At 40.8% G+C, this 20,476-nt stretch overlaps 1 protein-coding gene across 1 annotated transcript; it reads right to left on the bottom strand.

Annotated features, from left to right (window-relative positions):
- Positions 1–6,977: 6,977 nt before the first annotated feature.
- Positions 6,978–16,259, bottom strand: C1QBP (complement C1q binding protein). Its single transcript, XM_026672429.2, has 6 exons — positions 15,741–16,259; positions 13,499–13,649; positions 12,784–12,868; positions 10,960–11,055; positions 8,765–8,887; positions 6,978–7,396 (listed from the first exon to the last, which is right to left on the bottom strand). Exons 1-6 carry the CDS (start codon positions 15,961–15,963, stop codon positions 7,247–7,249), a joined length of 828 nt encoding a protein of 275 aa, XP_026528214.2. The 5' UTR covers positions 15,964–16,259; the 3' UTR covers positions 6,978–7,246.
- Positions 16,260–20,476: the final 4,217 nt, after the last annotated feature.

Raw genomic sequence — 20,476 nt, 5'->3', positions numbered from 1 at the left:
GAATAATAGCAAAACTAAAGTTCACTGATGTGTCACAGAAACAGAGTAATTTTTAATATTTATTTAGTGTAACAAGCATTCCGCCAATATTTTCTTGGCAATGTTTACAATATCATTGGTATCACTATTCTTATTTTTTTTCTTTAATTGACTGAACAGTGACTTCCCAAATGAGCAGAGCCTGGCATCTTCTGCATGCAATTAATTGCTGTACCATATTGATGTAGTGTTGATCAACTGCTGTTTGTACCAAGTAAACTGCAAATTCATCCTATTGATCTCTATACAAAGGGCAACTTTACTGCATGTGCAAATTTTTCTTGGATAATGACTTTGGCACACCTACATTTACAAATCTGTCATGAGTGTGAAGGACAGGATTACTAAACTGGCAAAAGAATGCAATGCACCTTATATTTTTATCCCACCTTTGTTGCTTTATAAGTAATTCAAGGTGGAGAACATGCATAATACTTCTTTCTTCTATTTTTCCCACAACCACCTTGTGAGGTGAGACAGAGTGACTGGCCCAAGGTCACTTAGCTTTCATGCCTAAGGAGTGGCTAGAACTCACAGTCACCTGGTTTCTAACCTGATGTCTTAACCATTAGTCCAAACCGACTCAACTTTCTACTACAGAGAATATAAAACTGCATCCTTTAATCTGGATCAGTTTTTAGATTATGAATTTTGCAGTTATGTTAGCCAGAGCTTCAACTGGATTCTGTTTTCTTGGCACCAGTGACCAATAAATCATGTTGGAATGAGAAAGGCAACTTTCAGTTGTTCATTTATGCAGAAATAATCTCACACTTGGGTCAGAGGTCCAAATCAACTGCCCTTAATAAAAATTAGCTCAGACCTTCCTGCAAAATGTTACTTCATTGTTTATATGTCAATCTATGAAATTTCTTCTGCAAGGTTAGTCTTTACATTTGGTTGATTAAATCTCTTTGTTGGTACTGTACAAGATTACATTTGTTGTAATTTAGAACAAGATAGCAAAATCTTCCTAATCCTATCATTGTCAGGAATTTCCTGCTGCATTTCTATAGTTCGTCAGCTTCATAAGGAAGCTTAGACAGTCCAGTAGATAATTTAATCAGTTCTGACTTTGGGTGGCTTTTTTCTACATAATTGAATCAATTCCTGGATGACTTGGTGTGGAAAATATTATTTAAGATCTTTTCTTATGAATGGCATCCATTTTCTATAGAAGTTATAGGTTTTGCTGTTGTTCCTCCTAGGTTTTAAACAGCATCCTATTTGAAGGATTCCATTATTTAATATTTTTCATTTTATATCCTTAAGCAGTCATCAAGCTTAATGAGATTGTGGAGCCTTAATTACTTTTAAGGGCTTCCAAGATCGCACAGTGCTGAGAATTTCCTTGCCATAGCTTCATGCTACTTTGCACTCAAATCCATACTTCTCCTGTGTTGGTATTTTGCATTATGTTCATAACTGCCACCTCCATCACAGAAACCGAAAGCATGACATTATAAGCCAAACCTTTCCATCAGACATGTTGAGACCATACATTAAGAATTCTCAGGAAGGCAAAGAGCATAAGGAACCTGTGGGCTTTTGTAAAATATTTTGAGATTAAGAAAAGTAGTTTACATCAAATAAATCTAGGGACTGAATTGCCACAGCATAGGAGGCTGAAATGTGACTGGCTAGTTTGGGGCTCATTGATGTGGGGTTTTTTATCTTTTATAGGAGGGGAAAAAAAATCTGCTTTAGGTGTGTGGAAACAACGGCATTGTATCAGAGAATTTGCATCAGATGTTCAAAACCCAGCATCATCCAATTAACAGAGCAGGTGTTGTATGAATCAGAAAAGCTGTTTTGTCCAGCCTGCCCATTTTAAAGAGGTTGCTACAGTTTTATAACCTTTTTGGGGTTTTCTAATTGGCCCTTACATAAAGTTTTATGCTTTTTATTTATTTATTTAAAACATTTATATAGCTGCCCGTGTTCTAACCAACTCTGGGTGACTCTCAATCAAAAGTTAAAACAACATGTAAAATCGTATTAAAACTATAAAAGTAAACATTTCATAAAATGTATATACAATTTCATAAGTAGATGGATGGGAGATACCTGTAGGCAAAAATAAAACATTTGTCACATTCCTTTGGTGCCCCCTACTGGATCCAGAATTAAGATTTATGGTATGAACATTTCATCCATATCATGATCCCATGAAAGCTTATGTGTATCTTATTTAATATTCTTCCTTTTTAATACTTAAAAATGATAATCAATGAAAGAACGTTTATGTGCTCTCAGAAAATGGTGTAAGTGTTAAACTGTAGCATAGTCACAGGGCAAAATTCCCCCAAAGGCAAACCCTTTTCTGAAAGTCAAACACTTTCTGGTCAGTTTTGTCTCCTGGAAACTGGCAGGGTTTTTTGGGCAAGATTTTCAGAGGTGTCTTGCCCTTGCTTTCTCCCTAGGACTAGGAGAGAGTGACTGTTTCATAATATACCAAAATATATTCATCTAACTAGCTTGATGCCTAATAGGGAGGATTAGAACTCAAGTCTCTTCATTTTTGAGTTTTAATCTTTACACCAAACCAACCCTCAAGAATGAAAATAGGTCATAAAATATAGAATTGGAAGGAATCACTCTAGCTCTTGAGTCTAATCTCTGCTTGGCGCAGGAATCCAAAGCATCCTTGACATGGTTATAAAGCAGGGGTATCAAACTCCAGATGCGTCACACACTGGGCACGCCCACCACCATTTTAGCGAAGGGCAAAAAAATTGTGATGTCACATGATGATGCAAGGTTGACACTCATTATAAAGCATCTGTTTGGATATCCAATAAAGGGGAGACACCCCCATGTCTATAAGCAATTGTCCCCCCCCATGAAATTGTTCTTCCTATTAGTTTTCCAATCCTATATTATGCCTAGTCCTCATTTAGCATCCACCTTGTACAACAGCTATTTGCAATTAGAAGTGATCAAAAAGTAACCTTTTATCACTAGCCCTTGAATCTGACCTTCACAAGTCTGTAAAGTAGAGGAAAGCTGAAGTAAGATCGTGACCAGCGTCATGATTTCATTTAGTGACCACTTAACAATTGATGATCCACTATAGTCATTAAACAAGGACGATCTTTGTCATCCCACTGTTGTTCTTCCACTTGTAGGATGATATATAGTCTGGGCTTTCATCTGTGACTCAAATACTTGAAATATGATGAGTCTTCTTTGAGGCATTTGTAATAGTTAATTAAAACTCTCCTCATGGAATTGAGGAATTTTTAACTTTAATTTCCCATTCAACGTTAATATAAACCTTAGGCCTGCAATGGTCAACCTGACATGTGTGTTAAAGGTGAGACGTCACATTTTGGGTGACATGCCAAGGTTCACCAACACCCAACAAGTATTTTCGAGAGCAGTCCTCGTTTTCATGTGACTTTTGGAGGTTGTAGAGACCATACAAGAATGGGACGTGCCCTTGCTCGACCTCAGAAAGTTGTGCAAGGCTTCCAGAACCTCCAAAAATTGTGTAAGAACAGTGCATTTATTTATTTTATTTATTTATTTATTTGATTTGCCAATTGTTTACAAGATAATAAGTATAAGTGTATACATAGTTGTGAATACATGAAATGGGTACATATAAGAAAAATAAAAGAAGAATAAGAGAAACAATAGGACAGGGACGGTAGGCACGTTGGTGCGCTTTATGCACGCCCCTACAGACCTCTTTAGGAAAGGGGTGAGGTCAATAGTAGATAGTCTAAGGTTAAAGTTTTTGGGGTTTGGGGAAGAAACTACAGAGTCGGGTAGAGTATTCCAGACATTGACCACTCTATTGCTGAAGTCGTATTTCCTGCAATCAAGTTTGGTGCGGTTAACTTTGAGTTTGTATCTATTGTGTGCTCTTGTGTTGTTATGGTTGAAGCTGAAGTATTCATTGACAGGTAGGACATTGCAATGTATGATTTTATATACCATGCTTAAATCAGACCGAAGACGGCGTAATTCAAGGTTTTCTAGTTCTAGAATTTCAAGTCTGGTGGCATAAGGTATTCTACAACGAGTAGAGGAGTGGAGAACTCTTCTTGTGAAATATTTCTGGACTTTCTCAATTGTGCTATCAGATACGTAATGTGGGTTCCAGACTGACGTAATGTGGGTTCCAGACTGACGTAATGTGGGTTCCAGACTGAACCAGCGACCTAAGGATGCTTTTGTGTGGATTTTGGAGGCTGCAGAGACAATGGAAAAACATTCTCCAAGGCTGCTTCAAGGATGGAGGCCTTGTATGATGCGGAGCAGCCTCAGGTAAGCCGCCGAAAAAAACTGCCTGAAGGTTAGCAGAATATAGAAGCTCCTGAGGAGCCCTAGAGCTCAGGGGACAATCATGCCATTTCCCAAGGTTCACATACTTTGGGGATGGTGCAATGTGTCCTTTTTGAATGGCATCAGAGATGGTATGGTTGAAATTGAGGCCCAGGCCTCTATTTCAGGCCCAGCCTCAGGGCTGCTGAATGCTGCTGTTCAGGGTGGCCTAGATGGGGAAGCAAAGAGAGTTGTCTCTCTTTTTTTTTTGGAGGGGATGGGTTAACACACCAGCAAAATCAAGTTAGGCATCTTCTGAATTTTTGACATGCCGAGATCTTTTTAAAAGATTCACTATCACTGCCTTAGAGAAAGCATGGGATGATTCTTCAATAAAATGGTCCATCTATAAATGAGCAGGGCCTTCTCTGTAGAAGCCCACAATAATGGAATTCTCTCTCAAGACACTTGTAATGAATTTCATTACAAAATACGCTTTTCTTGTATTGGTTTCCTATATGTATTAGGGCAGTGCAGTCCCTAAGCTTAGAATATAACCAAGTGTCTACTGCCATCCAGTTTCGAAAAAGGCAGTGCAGTTGCTTTAGGGCACTCCAAATGAGTGATATGTCAGCATTCCCCTTATCTTGACCTGAACACATGTAGTCCTCGCCTTAGTTCACTTAGTGACCATTCAAAGTTATAAGGCCGCTGAAAAGTGACTTATGACTGTTTTCACACTTATGACCATGGCAGCATCCTCATGGTCATGTGATGAAAATCTGCATGCTTGGCAACTGGCTCATAGTATGACATTTGCAGCATCCCGGAGTAACAATCTTCTGATAAATAAACTCAATGGAGAAACAAATTCACTTAACAACCATGTTACTAACTTAACAACTGTAGTGGTTCATTTAACATCTGTGGCAAGAAAGGTTGTAAAATGGGGCAAAACTCACTTAAGAAATGTCTCACTTAGCAACATAAATTTTGGGCTCAATTGTGGGCTCAATTGAGAATTGCCTGTAGTTTTGCAGTTGCACTTGAAGCATTACACCATCCTGCTATAGATGTGCATGCATTGTTAAATCGAATGTACTTAGTGTACAGTATTACTAAGATTCTCATGGTCATATTTGCAAACCACCATGACTGAAGTAATAGACACATTGCCAGAAATGCTTAAATATCAACCCTTCCCTAATTCCCTAGGCTACTGTCAGCCTTCAAGATCTTCTACCTTTGCTTTGCATCTTTCGGCTGCCATAAGTAGCGGGGAGGAGGGGAGAAGTATGGGAAGCGAGCTGGTGGTGATACAAACTAGTATTGTATAAACTGAGGAGGGGGTACATTCTTGCTTAGGTTTCTGTTTCTTGCTTAGCTTTTTCTTCTCTGCAGCTGCAAACTTTTATCAAAGTATGCCAAGGTCAACGGACAGAAACTTCATCACCACCTGAAGATGTCCACATGATGATATTCACAACTTTTAATTGGAAGAACCATTTGAACTATTGGGGGTGGGAACATTTCCATTGCTTTGTATATGTGATTTACGCGCCTATTTCCTCAGATTCAGAATCCTCTTGTTGCTACCACTTCATTTCCAGTAAAAGACATCTTTTCTCTAATTAAAAGAGTCTTAAGTATTTCTTTCTTGGATTTTGAACGGAGCACCAGCTGACAGCTACATTAAGCCACTAGGCTCAGGTATGGGGATCCAGCAAATGCTTTAGCATGCTCTGTGAACCAAGCCATTGTAATAAGCTCTAAGAAGCATGCGTCTGAGGGATTCTTAAGTGCTCTCTGAGCTTGGTGTTTTCTTACAGATGTTTGCAGAACAGTGCTCAGCACCAATGATATTATTTAGTTTGGGGAATGAAACATCTGCAAGAAAACAACCAAGCTCAGAGTACCAAGGATCTCTTATTTCAACCTTGAGCTACAAATATTCTCCTTTATTGCTAAGCATGTATCTTTGGGCAAAGGGTATTAATGAGGGGGTCCTTGGTGCTCTCTGAGCTTGTTTTCTTGCAAACATTTTATTACCCTAACATCATCAGTGCTAGTAAGGAGTGCTGTTTGCTGTCAGTTTATATTCTGGTGAGTTACCAGGTCTCTGTGGGTGGGAGCAGTCTTAGGGATTCTTTGGTTGGGCTGTTTACTGATGGCTTTTTGGCAGTTTGATTGGGGTATTGCTGTCTTGACTGTTGGTCTGAAGTTAATCTTGGAGTTAATCTATGCCGATCTGAGTGCTGACTGGTGATGGAGAGGTTCTTGGCTCTTTTTTCCCTTTTTGGGGCTGGGTGATAAGTCTCTTTTGCAGATTCTATAGATGTTGTTAATGTCTATGTGTTTATTGATGGCTGATTTGTCAGTGCCAGGCTTCTAGAAATCCCCTGGTATTTTTGGACTTGGCCTGGTCTAGGATTGTCACATTTTCTCAAATGAAACTATGGTCAAATCTGTCTATATGTTGTGAAATTGAAGAATTTTCATCATACACATTGATGTTGATTTTAACATGTTCAGTTAATCCAGGCTGAGTTGTGCAATTGGTAGGAACTTTTGACACTTAAAAGTCTCCGTATATCTGAATCGCACCAAACTGGAAGAAAGCTAAGCATACCCACAAAGTTCACTTTACAATAATAGTTCAGGATTAATTTTTAGTTTCACATTATTTATTTTCTTTTTTAAACTGTACAAACCTCCTCAAACTAGTTGACAGCTGGACGGCCTACAGTTGCAGAATGGCTATAATGTCCCATTCCCCCTCTAACCCTCAAGTGGACATATCAACTCCAAAGAAAATTTCCATCCTTTCTTTTGTAGTTTCCTGGGGTTTTAAAACTAGAGTCCAGGTTTTGGAGGGCAAAAAGTAACCCACTCTCAAACTCTCTCGAAAGATTGACCTCCACGCAGCTCACTCAGCCTACTGACATTTGACAAAATGCTTCAGATCTTCAAGAAACCGAATGTATTCTTTGTGCTCCAGGGCTGTGCTGAGGTTCACAAGCTCATCTGCAAAGGTATTGTCCACCCCTCGGTCAGCCAAGAAATCCATCAGGTGGTCATACAGGGCCTGGGAAGTTTATTAGATATTATTAGATTTTATTATTAGATATTATTAGATTATTAGATACCCAAGACACAAGAAATGCACACATTGTAGAAGGACAGCCATGTCAGTCAGACTACAGTGGGAAAAAACAGGTGTCTCGTAGCAATTTTCCAACAAACATATTTCATTACATTTATTAAATTAAAGTAAAAACCGTAAGCTTTTGTGAGCTGCTTTATCAGATGCTCAAGAAAACCTTTTAGTAAAATAAATATATATGCTATCAGGCTATGCTACCAGACTACTTAAGAAGTGGAGACATACTTCTAAATATTTTGTATATTATGAGCCATGGTGGCACAGTGGTTAGAATGCAGTACTGCAGGCTAACTCACTGCTCACTCCAGCAGTTTGATCCTGACCGACTCAAGGTTGACTCAGCCTTCCATCCTTCCGAGGTCGGTAAAACGAGGACCTAGATTGGTGAGGGCAATATGCCGACTCTGTAAACCACTTAGAGAGGGCTATAAAACACTGTGAAGCGGTATATAAGTCTAAGTGCTATTGCTATTCTTTTAATAGATAAGGTGAATACAGGTTTATGGTCAAATGAAAAATTGTCACCAGTTCAGTGTGGCTCCCTATTGCCAACCTTCTTGGGTAAGGCTAGCGGCACTTAAGGATCCTTACAACCCTAGTTGTATTCGCATAATACCAATCAAGCTTTTAATTATACAATAAAAATATTGGTTTTTTTTCAAGTTTATAGGGAAGAGAAAGATTTACCTTCAGGAAGAGAAATCCCTATTTTCTGTCTGTCCTAAATTGTGGGATCCAGGATGGGAGGCCCATTTGTCTCAAGTGGGAATCTTCAATGATTGGATTCACACAAACTAAACTCTAAACCTGAGTTCAAAAAAAGAACCTCTTCTTTAAGTTGAGCTTAACTCCTGATGACATCTGAACTGATCCCTGCAGTTTTCTTAGCAGCAGCTCAATAATGTGAACCCAACTATAATGCTCAACCCAGATGTTATTACCCAAACCATGTTGGCTTTAGGCAACAACCTGATTAACACATTGGCTGTTCCTCACAAGAAACTGACTCATAAACTATCCAACCTGTTTTAGCCTAGTCTATCATGTGATGTGATTCCAGCAACTGCTTCACTCACCATACCTGCAGTACACTCTCTTACAGTTTTGTCAACCTGGCACCCTCCAAATTTGTTGAAACTGTACGTTCTAGAAATCTCAAGACAGCCCCATCCTGGTGGGTGGGAAAACTGCAATCTCAGCCTAACTGGAGGCTGTCAAGTTGAAGAAAGTTATTTCTTATAAACAACCATTCCCATAAAAACTTACATAATAAGTTACGAATTCTCTTACCCAGTCTAGAGAGTCAGTGTTGAGAGTATAGTTGTTTTCCTGCCATTCTGAATCTCCACTAGGCTGGAAACTGACTTCTTGGATGGAAAAAATATCACTTTCCCCTTCTCCAGTGTGGCTAATCTGTTGGGCAGAACAATTCAAATGTATGGGTGAAAAAACAAGTCATTATTAGCAAGTAACTCAGAATTAGGCCAGGAAGGGTATTATTTACCCCCTATAAATTGCATACAACACTTATAATCTATACAATATGAAGACTTTCTTACTTGTGTAAATACTTAATTACTGTAATTGGAGCAAAATGCATCTGCAAGGATCTGCACAAGTCAAACTGCATGCTCCTTTAGAAACATGTATCTTGGCATTATATGAGCCAACCATCTGCCCATAAGTTTGAGGGGGGACTTGCATATCGTGATTCTAGTGAATTCCATTCGATCCCACAACAGGCCTATTTTGCAGAGTCAAAAGAGCATTTGTAGCTCAGGGTTGAACTGTAGAATCCCTGGTGCTCTCTGACCCTGGTTGTTGGCTTACAAATGTTTCATTGTCCAACTAGGTAACATAGTCAGTGCAACTCCAACACTCGGTAGCACTGATTATGTTACCTAGTTGGGTAATGAAACGTCTGCAAGCCAATAGCCAAGCTCAGAGAACACTAACAACACTTGTTCAAAAGAAGCTGTTGGTTGTATTAGCAGTGGCTTCCTTCTCAACAAATAGCATACTCAGAGTGAAGGTGGGACAGGGACAGGAACAAGAAAAGAAGGGGTCCCACTTGTGGATTTTTCTAAAGGCATATCTGGATGGATGCTGTTGGAACAGAAATCTGGATTAGATGGGTTTTTAATCTGATCAAGCATCCTCCCTTCAAGTTTTTAAGAATTAAAAATTTGATTAACATAAATTATAATGCAAGAGAAAAAAAAGAAAAAATAACAATTTCCCAAGAGTGAATCCAGACTGCTCATTAAATAACACACTATTATTTTTGTTGTGGTTTGCTGGCAGCAGGTGCGGACAGCTGAGGGCTCGGAGAGCGAAGATTCAGATGAGGGGCCTGCGTGTGATGCAGGGATGAGGCCAGGACCATCAGGGAGTGGAATGCTGCCTTTGGAGATTGTGGAGGCTGGCGGCAGTGATGAAGAGGTTCCCAAGGAGCCTGTGCCCAGTGTGCATGCGTGTAGGGCTGCTCGAAGGAAAGAGCAGCTGCAGCACCACGTGCGACTCGGGAGTAAGGCTGCAAGGTAATGGCCCCTCCCTGAGGAGATAAAAGCCAGCTGAGAAACCACAGTTCTTTGCAGAAGGCAAAGAAGTTTTACACTCGAGCCTGGTGGACTTTAGGAATATCTGAGTTGGTGTTTGGAGACTCTTTGTGTTTGAATTATTGCTTAGTAACTTTATCTGGTGTTCTTGGCAGCCTTGCAAAACCTTGGAAGGCTCTTTCTTATCAGAGCTAATTGGTTTGAAGCAGCCCGTGAAGGAACGGGATTTGTAAAGAAACATTAAAAGGTTTGTCTCGTGTTTGCTTCCTTGGAACCAGGTTTGGGTCAGAACAATTTTGAGCCTTGTGGCGCAGTGGTTAGATGCAGTATTGCAGGAAAACTGTCCACAGCCTGGAGTTTGATCCTGATAGAGCTCAAGTTGACTCAGCCTTCCATCTTTCCAAAATTGGTAAAATGAGGACCCAGATTGTTGGGGGCAATATGCCGATATTGTAAACTGCTCAGAGTGTGCTGTAGTGTAAAGCACTATGGAGACGTATATAAGTAAGTCCTATTACTACTGCTATGATGCAAAGTTAATTGGTGCACAGGTATTCCTGATTTAATTTCGTTGTATGAGGTGCAATGACAATAAAGTAAACTAAACTAATTAAAGCTTTCTCAATCCAGGTTTACTCGCCATGCAGTGGAGCTGATGGGAGTTTTTAAAAAAATCTGAAAGGGCATTTAGCTCTCAGATATCCCGTTTACATAAGTAGAAAGCTAAATGATCAGTGCACCATTTCTGATCTTGCAAAACTGATATTACATTCTCAAAATCCTTCTTCTATTGGAATGCCAGCAATAATGGAGAAAGCTTAGATAAAACATTTTCTTCAACACAATCTACTGTTTTATGTTGTTTTCCAACCCTGGATTAGAGGATTTCATTTAGAGAAGGCAGAGGGATAAAATGACCACACTCACCTCATCTTCAGGGTAATGGCAATCCAGCACAAGAGTTTGCTTGGTATCATCTTTGGTTACTTCTACAACGAAGTTTGGGGTAGATGTCAGCTCAGGCTGTAGAAGGAAGACAACAACATAAATCTAAGAACCAACACCACCAACCAAATCATATTTGATTGCAGCAATCCAGATGAAATTGATCGTTTCCTGTTCTATTCTCCTCATAAGAAGCCGAACAGACCTGATCAAACGCTTCCAGGTTTTGCTGAAATTAAGGTGGCCCCTGCAGAATTAGGATTATATAAATCATTGCAGTGAAAGCAGACTCTTTTGTCTACCATTTCCAGATGCCTATTACAGTATATCCAAAATATGCCATCTGCATCTATGTCATTTGTGCAATAAGAAATAACAGAAAAAGCTGCATTGTGACTATGCAAATAATGCTGCAATAAACAGATGCAACATACAATTAAGCAAGTATTGTCACAAAGATAATGGGACTGTCTGTTGTACTGGGCAGGTCCAGACATGAGGTTGGTCTATTTTCATTCTTTATACTGTAGAAATGAAATCAAGCTATCTTTCTTTATGGTCTATGGCAGGGGTCCCCAACCAACGGTCCGCGGACCGGTCCCGGTCCGTGAAACAAGTCCTACCAGGCCGCTGGTTTGCTGGGCGCCATCTTTTTTTGATGAAAAAGTGCTTCCGGTGAGCTTTTCCAGGTAGAAAGCTCACCGGAAGCACTTTTTCATCAAAAAAAGATGGCGGCGCCAGCGCTTCCGGTGAGCTTTTCCGGGTAGAAAGCCATTTTCATCAAAAAAAGATGGCGGCGCCCAGCTGATGCCGGTACCGGGCCGCGGCGCCCAGCTGATGCCGGTACCGGGCCGCGGCATAAAAAAGGTTGGGGATCATTGGTCTATGGTCTACATTGAATATATTATTACCAGTCTGAACTACAAGTAATCCTCAACTTACGACCACAATTGAGCTCAAATTTTTTGTAACTGTGAGACATTTAAGGGAATTTTCCCCCGTTTTACGACTTTTTTTGCCAGTTATTCAGTGAATCACTGCAATTGATAAGTTAATAGCCCGGTTGTTAAATGAACCTGGCTTCCCCATTCACTCTGCTTGTGAGAAGGTTGCAAAAGGTGTTCACATGATCTTGGGACACTGCAACAGTCACAAATATGAGTCAGTTGTCAAGCATCCGAATATACATCACGTGACCACGGGGATGCTGCAAAGGTCATAGCTATGAAAAACGTTCGTAAGTCACATTTTCCAGTGCCGTTGTAACTTTAAATGGTCGCTAAATGAACTGTTGTAAACCGAGGACTGCCTGTAATTGTATATTACGATTACAGCTTTTTCAAGTTAATTTGCTCACCAATCTATACATGCATTTTTTTTTCTATTTGGATTGTATCGTTACCACTGTGTGCCTTTTATTTGGTTTGTTGAATTCCATTTTAAAAATGAAAACCGAATCGTTTTTAAAAAGGCTGCAAAATGGCAGTCCACGGAATCAAGATGCTATTGGTCATGCTCACTGTTTTCTTCTAATAACATCTTATCTTGCAGCAGTTTCAAAAGTGTAATTTATAATGAATATATGCAGAGAAATACTCTCCCTTCCACGCAGCACAATGTAGCTCCCGCTAGCCTTGCAATGAAGAGGACTTCGGATGAAGTTCATCAACTTCATTGATCTATGAAGGTCACCTGCTTTTAACTAGGATCTTTCACAAGGACACAGACTCTTCAATCCTGAGTCACACGCACTCTACACTGCTGTGTCCTACCCTGATCCCAACTAAAGGAACTTTTTTTTTTTACCTCAACCTCATCATCCTTCTGTCCTTCTGGGGATTCATCACCACTTGGTGGAATGCTGTTATTAACATTGAAGGAGACAGTGACCCTAGAGAACAACACAGCCACAATTAGCAAACCAAGATCAATGCAGGAGAGCAGCCTTGACTGTAACACATGGCCTCCAATGCTTCTAATTTCTCAAAAACTGTAATGCCCACACTGACCCAGCAACAAGGTCAAATGAACCTCAAGAAAAGCACAAATTGCATCGGTCTGAAGCCCTATGAATCAATCCTTACAAGTTAGTCACCATATGACCAATGTTGTTACATAATGTTCAGATCTACTGATCTGCAGAGGTCTGATATTCCGATTTATCAATTTTGCTATGTGTGTACAGTATACATGTACCTAATACTCTATAAGCCAATAAGATGTAGCTATAATTATTTTACTAATCAAATAAATTATTCTTGTAATCTAGAACACGGATTATAAATTACTCAATAATCCACGTTCAGGTACACATCATCAATGAGTGACTTTAGGCCAATCACAGACTCTCAGCCCAACCCAATTTCTGAAAGATCTAGCTTCCTCCAAACATGTTGATTTTTCTATATTAAATGCAATTTCTCTAAGCTATATAAACAATGGACTTTCATTTTCCCCCTCCACAACCCATGAAATCCAGAAAGCAGGTTTGGTTACTACCCAAGTTTCTTAGCCCACTTACGTTTCCCCAGCCATTTTCCGTGTGAGCTTGGCCTCAGTGCCATGAATGTCCAGTTCCCACCCTCCAGACATCTTCGGCAAGGATTTGTGTTTCTGGATTTTCTTCTCCTCTTTGATTTCATCATTTAGAAACTCAGTAAAAGCCTTGTCACCTGCAGATTGGAAAGAACAGCAAGCAGCTAGTTCATTGCATGCATCCAAAATGCACTCGACATAGCTAGTGTCCCAAAGGTGCTTTTTCAAGAGGCAATTGGACTGTCTGGTTTTTCTTTTTTTCTTTCTTCTCCATGGACAATATAGCTAGTGCTACTTCCAACACAGGGACACGAAGGCTCAGTGGCTAAGACCTTGAGCTTGTCGATCAGAAAGGCTAGCAGTTCAGCAGTTCGAATCCCTAGCGCCACGTCTCCCGTTACTTGTCCCAGCTTCTGCCAATCTAGAAGTTCAAAATCATGTAAAAATGCAAGTAGCAAAAATAGGCAGCACTTTGGTGGGAAGGTAAGTGTTCCATGCGCCTTCGGCGTTGGTCATGCTGGCCACATGACCACAGAGACGTCTTCGGACAGCGCTGGCTCTTCGGCTTTGTATGTATGTGCGAGGGGAACCTTTATATCTTTACCTTACTTCCAACTCATGAATCCCACAATGACATTTATATTATTAATTACTAAAGCATTATAAGGTTTGATCGCAGCAGATCCCGAGACCAGCTAACCTTGGTGAATCCAGAAAAAAGTTAAGCAGTTTTGAATCTCAACCTAATTTCTGCTATAGATAAAACTGACAGCAAAAAATGCTGAAAGTGTCCATGAGACCCCAGTCCACAATGTTGCCAAGAAATGAAGCTTTTATTTTTTTCTCCATGAGTTTGGGCTCAAAGGAGCTTAATAGACATAATAGAAATCAATAATAGACATAATAGAAAATAATTGTTCAGCAAACCTATGTACAAAAATCTCACTTAATCTTCTATTCTAGAAGTTCAATTCTGAGTTGTTCAAAGTTCAAACCTTTATTGTCAACGCACAACATGTGTACCATTGTACACATTGAATGCACCTCCCTTGGTTCACAAAAACTTTGGGTTCACAAAATTTACTACATAAGTTGTTCTATGGGACAAGATTCCCACAAAAGCCATGAAAATAGGAATCTCAAACCATTATCTATACAATTTATAATAATTTTTAAAAACTTTTTTGAGCAATTGTTCACTGTCTTACCACAATTATTTGGACCAAGATGCATCCAATTGTAGAGGATATTTCCAAACTGGAAACTATACAGATTTCCACAAGGAGACTATAGAACTCCAAATGTTATTTTCAATCCCATTCCAAATAATTTCTAGTCTGGTCTTCATGGCTGACCAATATTAGATTAAGCTTTTCAGCCACTATGTTTTTCACAAGAGCTTTAAAATCAATGTTCCCTAATCAATGTGCTCTGGAAATATGCAGACTACATGTCCCAGAATTTCTGGGGGAGGGAAGGACTTTTGAAATAATAGTTCTAGCAAATCTGAAGAGGACCAGACTTGGGTGCCTAGAAGAAAATAAGATTTTGCTTGCATGGATGATCTTTAGCTTCCCCACCACCACCACCTTTCCAACTTGCAGCCCATTTCCTCTTAAAACAGAGGTCCCCAAACTTGGCAACTTTAAGACTGGTGGACTTCAACTCCCAGAATTAAAGTTGCCAAGTTTGGGGACCCCTGCCTTAAAAAACAACCCACACGATTTTGCTGCACGCACATGGCGCCCGTTAATGCACACACCTTGATGCGAAAACACGCCTTGCGGGCTATTTTTTTATTTTTTTAACACAATTTCCATGAGTCTTCTCCAACTCGCACCTGGTGGCCTTTCTAGGCAAAGGCGCATGGACCCTCCCCACCCGCAATGCACCTTTTCGAGACTAAAACCAAAGAGTCCTAATTCGCATCGAGGTAGGGATGAGCCACGTGAAAGTTAACGAGGTTTAACCTTGGAGCACAAGCCTCCTAAAGCTCCCCGGGTCCTTCGCCCAAATGATCCCGATTCTCGCCTCCCTTCTCCAGCTCCAGCTTGAGATCCCCGGGGAGCCCGCCGGGGGGGACGGCGAGATCCCCTAGCAACGCCTCCGATCCTGGCGGAAAGCAACCCCGCGACGGAATCCAAGGATCCGCCGCGCCTACCCCAAGGAGCCGCGTGGCTTCCCCGCCAGTAAACGGAAGGCCGGCCCGTCTCCCCGTTTTCTCTCACCTTCGGTATGGAGGCCGCCGCGATTGCAGGACACGGAGGGGAGGGAGCCCCGCAGAAGGACGGGAAGGCCTTTCCCGGAGCCGCGGAGCACCCAGAGAGAGCGGGTGAAAGGCCGAGCAGTGACCGCCGCGGGGCGATGCGCGCTGCTTGCTTGCAAAGCCAAGAGCGGCAGAGAAGAGCGCGCGGCGGTGACAGCGGATCGCAAAGCCCGGGCGACCAGCATGATGAAGGCCGGAGAAAGACCGAGCGGGGCGAACTCACGTGGGTGAAGCCCGGAAGGAAGGAAGGAGAGGGGAGGGAGGGGGGGAGAAAGGAAACCGAGGTCGCCATCCCAAGGTACCGCCTCCTCGGTCGTCCCGCCTTCTTTTAAAGAAAGCGCCGAAAGCGATTTTCGGGCTTTTGCAAGCGGCGCCCCTTGCACGGCTGGTTGGTTTTTTTTTGAGGATGCTTTTGGCTGGAAATGCTGGGCTGGAGTTCTGGATGCCTCGGGAAGCCCAGTTTACAAAGGCGGGAGGCTAATGGTCAATGTCTGGAATACTCTACCCGACTCTGTAGTCTCTTCCCCAAACCCCAAAAACTTTAACCTTAGACTGTCTACTATTGACCTCACCCCTTTCCTAAGAGGTCTGTAGGGGGCGTGCATAAGCGCACCAACGTGCCTACCGTCCCTGTCCTATTGTTTCTCTTATTCTTTTATTTTTCTTATATGTACCCATTTCATATATTCACAACTATGTATACACTTGTACTTATTATCTTGTAAACAATTGACAAATCAAATAAATAAATAAATAAATAAAATAAATAATGTGTCTTAAGAGGTAGACTCCTGTTTCCTGAGGCACTTTGATAATTGCCCTGGTACGTCGAGAAAACAGAATAGAATAGAAGATGGCGGCGCCCAACTAGGAAGGTGAGGCTCTCGCTCCTGGAGCACTATCTCCCTATAAAGCCACCACCTGCACCAGAAATCACTTTTAAAGCTGCCGCCTGCACCAGTAACCGTGAATAAACCAGAGCCCAAAAAACAAGCCCCAAAACGCTAGATTCTGAAGCCGTGGAGCCCTAATAATGCAGGCGGAGCTCCTGCTAACTGATCCGGAGCCCTCCTCTCCTTCCCCAGAGAAGTGAAGCTCTTTCTATCGAGCCCCATTAACCACACTGGTGGAGCTCTTGAACTGGATCACTTGGAGCCTGCGGAGTGCAAACAATGTACCTTCATTTAAATCCCTCACACAGCTGATAGAAGTATCTTCCACGCCAGACAACGCGTTTCCATTAATATCCCCCACACAGTTTCCCCCGAGCCACATCGGACAGCTGGCAGGGAGAAACAAGGAGGGAGGAGAAAGCCCTGAGGCTCTTAGGAGCTCTTAGGAGAGGAGAGTCTCCTCGACTGACCCGAAGAAAACCCCTCCATCCGAACTAAAAAGAGAATTGCCAGCACGGCTAAATCGAAACCAGGAAGGTAGCTGAGACAGAGGTGAAAAAGAAAGGAAAGATCTTGTAACAGCGTGCTTAGTTTTGGTAAGAATCACTCCAATTTCTGCAGTGGAATTTTCCTTGGAAAGTGGGACTCAAAGGAGGAAAATAGCTGCGATTAACGATCTGGAGTGACTGTCAGATTTAGTTTAAAAAAAAAAAGATATTGCTACTAGAAGTAACTTTAAAAGTAAAGGACAGATTGGATTGGTTAACCCAAATTTCTGGACTGTATTTTTACTACTACTCAACTTGAAGAACTTTAGGAAACTATTGGAAAACAATCTTATTCAGAGACATATTGATTGTAGTAAAGTGTTTTAATTCAACGAGTTTTGCTCTCTTTCAAAAATCCAGGGTGCTTTGAACATCTTGTTACAGCCTATTGTTTACAGAGTAATAGCAACAGCAATCAGAGCAATAAATTCCTCTCACCCAGTAAATCACAGCTGCTAGTAAAACAATTAACCCTTTCCTTGCAGACTCTCAATACTACCTCATTACTTTAATCAAACACTCATTAATTCATTACCTCAAAACTTACAACTTTTCTACCTCATCACCTATATCAATGATTAGATAATCAATTTCATTAATGTTCTCTGTAACAAATACGCTCATCATGACTGCTTGGGATTACCCGATTAAATAATTCAATACCTAGAATCATCCAGTGAGTTTCCATATCTCTGCAAATCATGCAAACCCAAACTGGATCTGTTGGAAAGAGTTGATACCATTGAAACACAATTAACATCCCTTGACACCATAGTAGCATCCCTGGATGCATTAAAAAAAAGATTATCCAACCTTGAAAAAAAAAGACACAACGCAAAAACCTGAACATCCAATAGCTACAAACCACATCTCTACCCAACAACCACAACCCAATCCACAACTCAATCCACAAAAAAACATAACCCAGACAAATATTGATATCCCAATCCTCATCAGAGAAGCTGTTGAGCGTGAACGGAAACGTCCAAACGCCATCTTATTTGGTCTAGAGGACATCAATGACAATGATGACATCACAACTATCCGAAACATCATCAGTGATTATCAAGCATCAACCATCTCCCCTGATGAAATACTTGACATTTCCTGCATTGGCCGAGAGCTCAAAAACAGAGACGGCTCTGTGGCCCCACGCTTCTGCAGGGTCATTTGCAAAAATGAATCAAGCAAACATAAATTCATTTACACTATAAATTCACTCGCCAAATCCAACACCAACCATAAGAACCTCCGTTGTCGCCCTGACCTAACCATACAGCAACGTGCCCGCTCCCGTGTACTCCTCACTGAACTCAAAAAATGTCTAGACAATGGAGAGAAGGACCTGTACATTGACTACCATGCTGATTGTATCAAAAGTAAGTCACACAACCCGCAACTCAGCTTTAACCTTCAACCACAACCCTACCTCAACCAATCCACCATCACCCAAGACTAGGCATGTACGTCCCTAACTACCTCAATTCCAACTACTGCTGGCCTTAAATGCAAGCTACTCAATGCAAGAAGCCTCGCGAATAAAATACCTGAATTTTTCCTCTTACTAAATATGGCTAAATTCGACATTTGTCTGTGAAACATGGCTCAACGCATCTCTCCCTGACTCCATTACCACAGTAAGAGACTATCATGTTTACTGATTAGATCGTGAAATTCGTAGAGGAGGTGGTGTTGCTATCTTCTATAAAAAGTCCTTACATCTCAAAAATATCCAAGTTACCCAGGAGCTTGCTCTTCCTGAGACTATCATCTGTGAACTATCCTTAAATATCACATTTCGATTCTTACTATGTTACAGAGCACCTGATTATGACATTGAACATGTAAACAAGCTAAATTCACTACTAACATGGGCAGCATCCTGCCCATACCCTTTTATCTTTCTTGGTGATTTCAATCTACCTCATATTGACTGGACCCTAAATGAATGTACAACTGAAACCATACACGCAACCTTCTACAATGCTGTTACAAATCTGGGACTGGAACAACTAGTAACCAACAACACTAGACTAAACAACTGCCTCGATCTCATCTTCTGAAATAGTTTGAATTTAATTTACGGAATTATATACTTATACTTATTATCTTGTAAACAATTGACAAATCAAATAAATAAATAAATAAAATAGAAATAGAAATAAAATATGAATAGAGAATAGAATAGAAAAGAGAATAGAGAATAGAGTAGAATAGAATAGAGAATAGAGTAGAATAGAATAGAGAGTAGAGTAGAATAGAATAGAAAATAGAGTAGAATAGAATAGAAAATACAGTACAGTACAATACAATAGAGAAAAGAGAATAGAAATGAGAATAGAATAAAATACAACACAATACTGGGATTCTTTATTGGCCACCTGTGATTGGGCACATGAGGAAATTGTCTTTGGGTGCATAAGCTCTCAGTGTACATACACACAACAAAGTGATAGGTCATAAGATACCAATTGGAGAAGGCAGAAGGAAAGATGAGAAGATGAAAAAAGGTGAGAAATGAGAAGATGAGCAAGATGAGAAGGATAATAGCAATACAGCCAACTTTGGGCATCTTTAGGTCTTATGAGAGTGCTGTGGGAATTAGGTGTTCAGCAGAATGATGGCATAGGGAAAATTATCTTTATGTCTAGTTTTGGCATACGATGCGGTAGAGGGGCATCCTGAGGGGAGAAGTTGAAACAGGAATACTAAGCGAGGAGAAGAATGCAACGCACTTTGACAATCTGTTTTGCCATGCACAGGGAATCCACAATTGCATCCCTATATCTAGATGAAATATTATATTAGGAAGTTTGCAACTAGTGTGATTGTGGTGTTTTTATTAAGGGTTACAAGATCCCACGGTGCTGAGAATTTCCTTGCTGTGTTTTCGTGGGTTGATATTACTTCGCACTCAAGATCCATGCTTGTCCTAGGTTGGTCTTTTGTGTTTAGTGTGAAGCTCAAGAAACTCCCCACACCCCAAAATCTGAAAGTATGACAATGTATGACACTCTTATCCCACAGACATGCTTTGACCACACACTGAAAATTCTTCTATCCAACCACCCATTCCGTCACTCAAAAGCCATTGCATTGTAATATATATTGTAAATAGTGCCCATTGGGAGGATGGGGTCGTGTGCTTTTGTACTGCAAAGAATAGGATGGGGTTAAGTTGGAAATGCCAATGAAGTGCTTAGAGTTAAACTACAGGTATACCTTGATTTATGACCAGATGCCTAGCAATCATTCAA

This window comes from Notechis scutatus, chromosome 1 (genome assembly GCF_049901735.1).
Source record: "Notechis scutatus isolate UNSWTSFEM ecotype Mainland chromosome 1, rNotScu1.2, whole genome shotgun sequence".
NCBI lineage: Eukaryota > Metazoa > Chordata > Lepidosauria > Squamata > Elapidae > Notechis > Notechis scutatus.
This window is presented reverse-complemented; position numbering and strand designations above follow the sequence as displayed.

Bases quoted from the DNA above. Each gene is read 5' to 3' on its own strand.
- C1QBP (XM_026672429.2), bottom strand. From the start codon at position 15,963: ATGCTGGTCGCCCGGGCTTTGCGATCCGCTGTCACCGCCGCGCGCTCT. The intron at 13,650-15,740 runs GTGAGAGAAAAC...TCCAATCTGCAG, and splicing joins CGGCGGCCTCCATACCGAAG to GTGACAAGGCTTTTACTGAG. The intron at 7,397-8,764 runs GTAAGAGAATTC...TAAACTTCCCAG, and splicing joins ACACTGACTCTCTAGACTGG to GCCCTGTATGACCACCTGAT.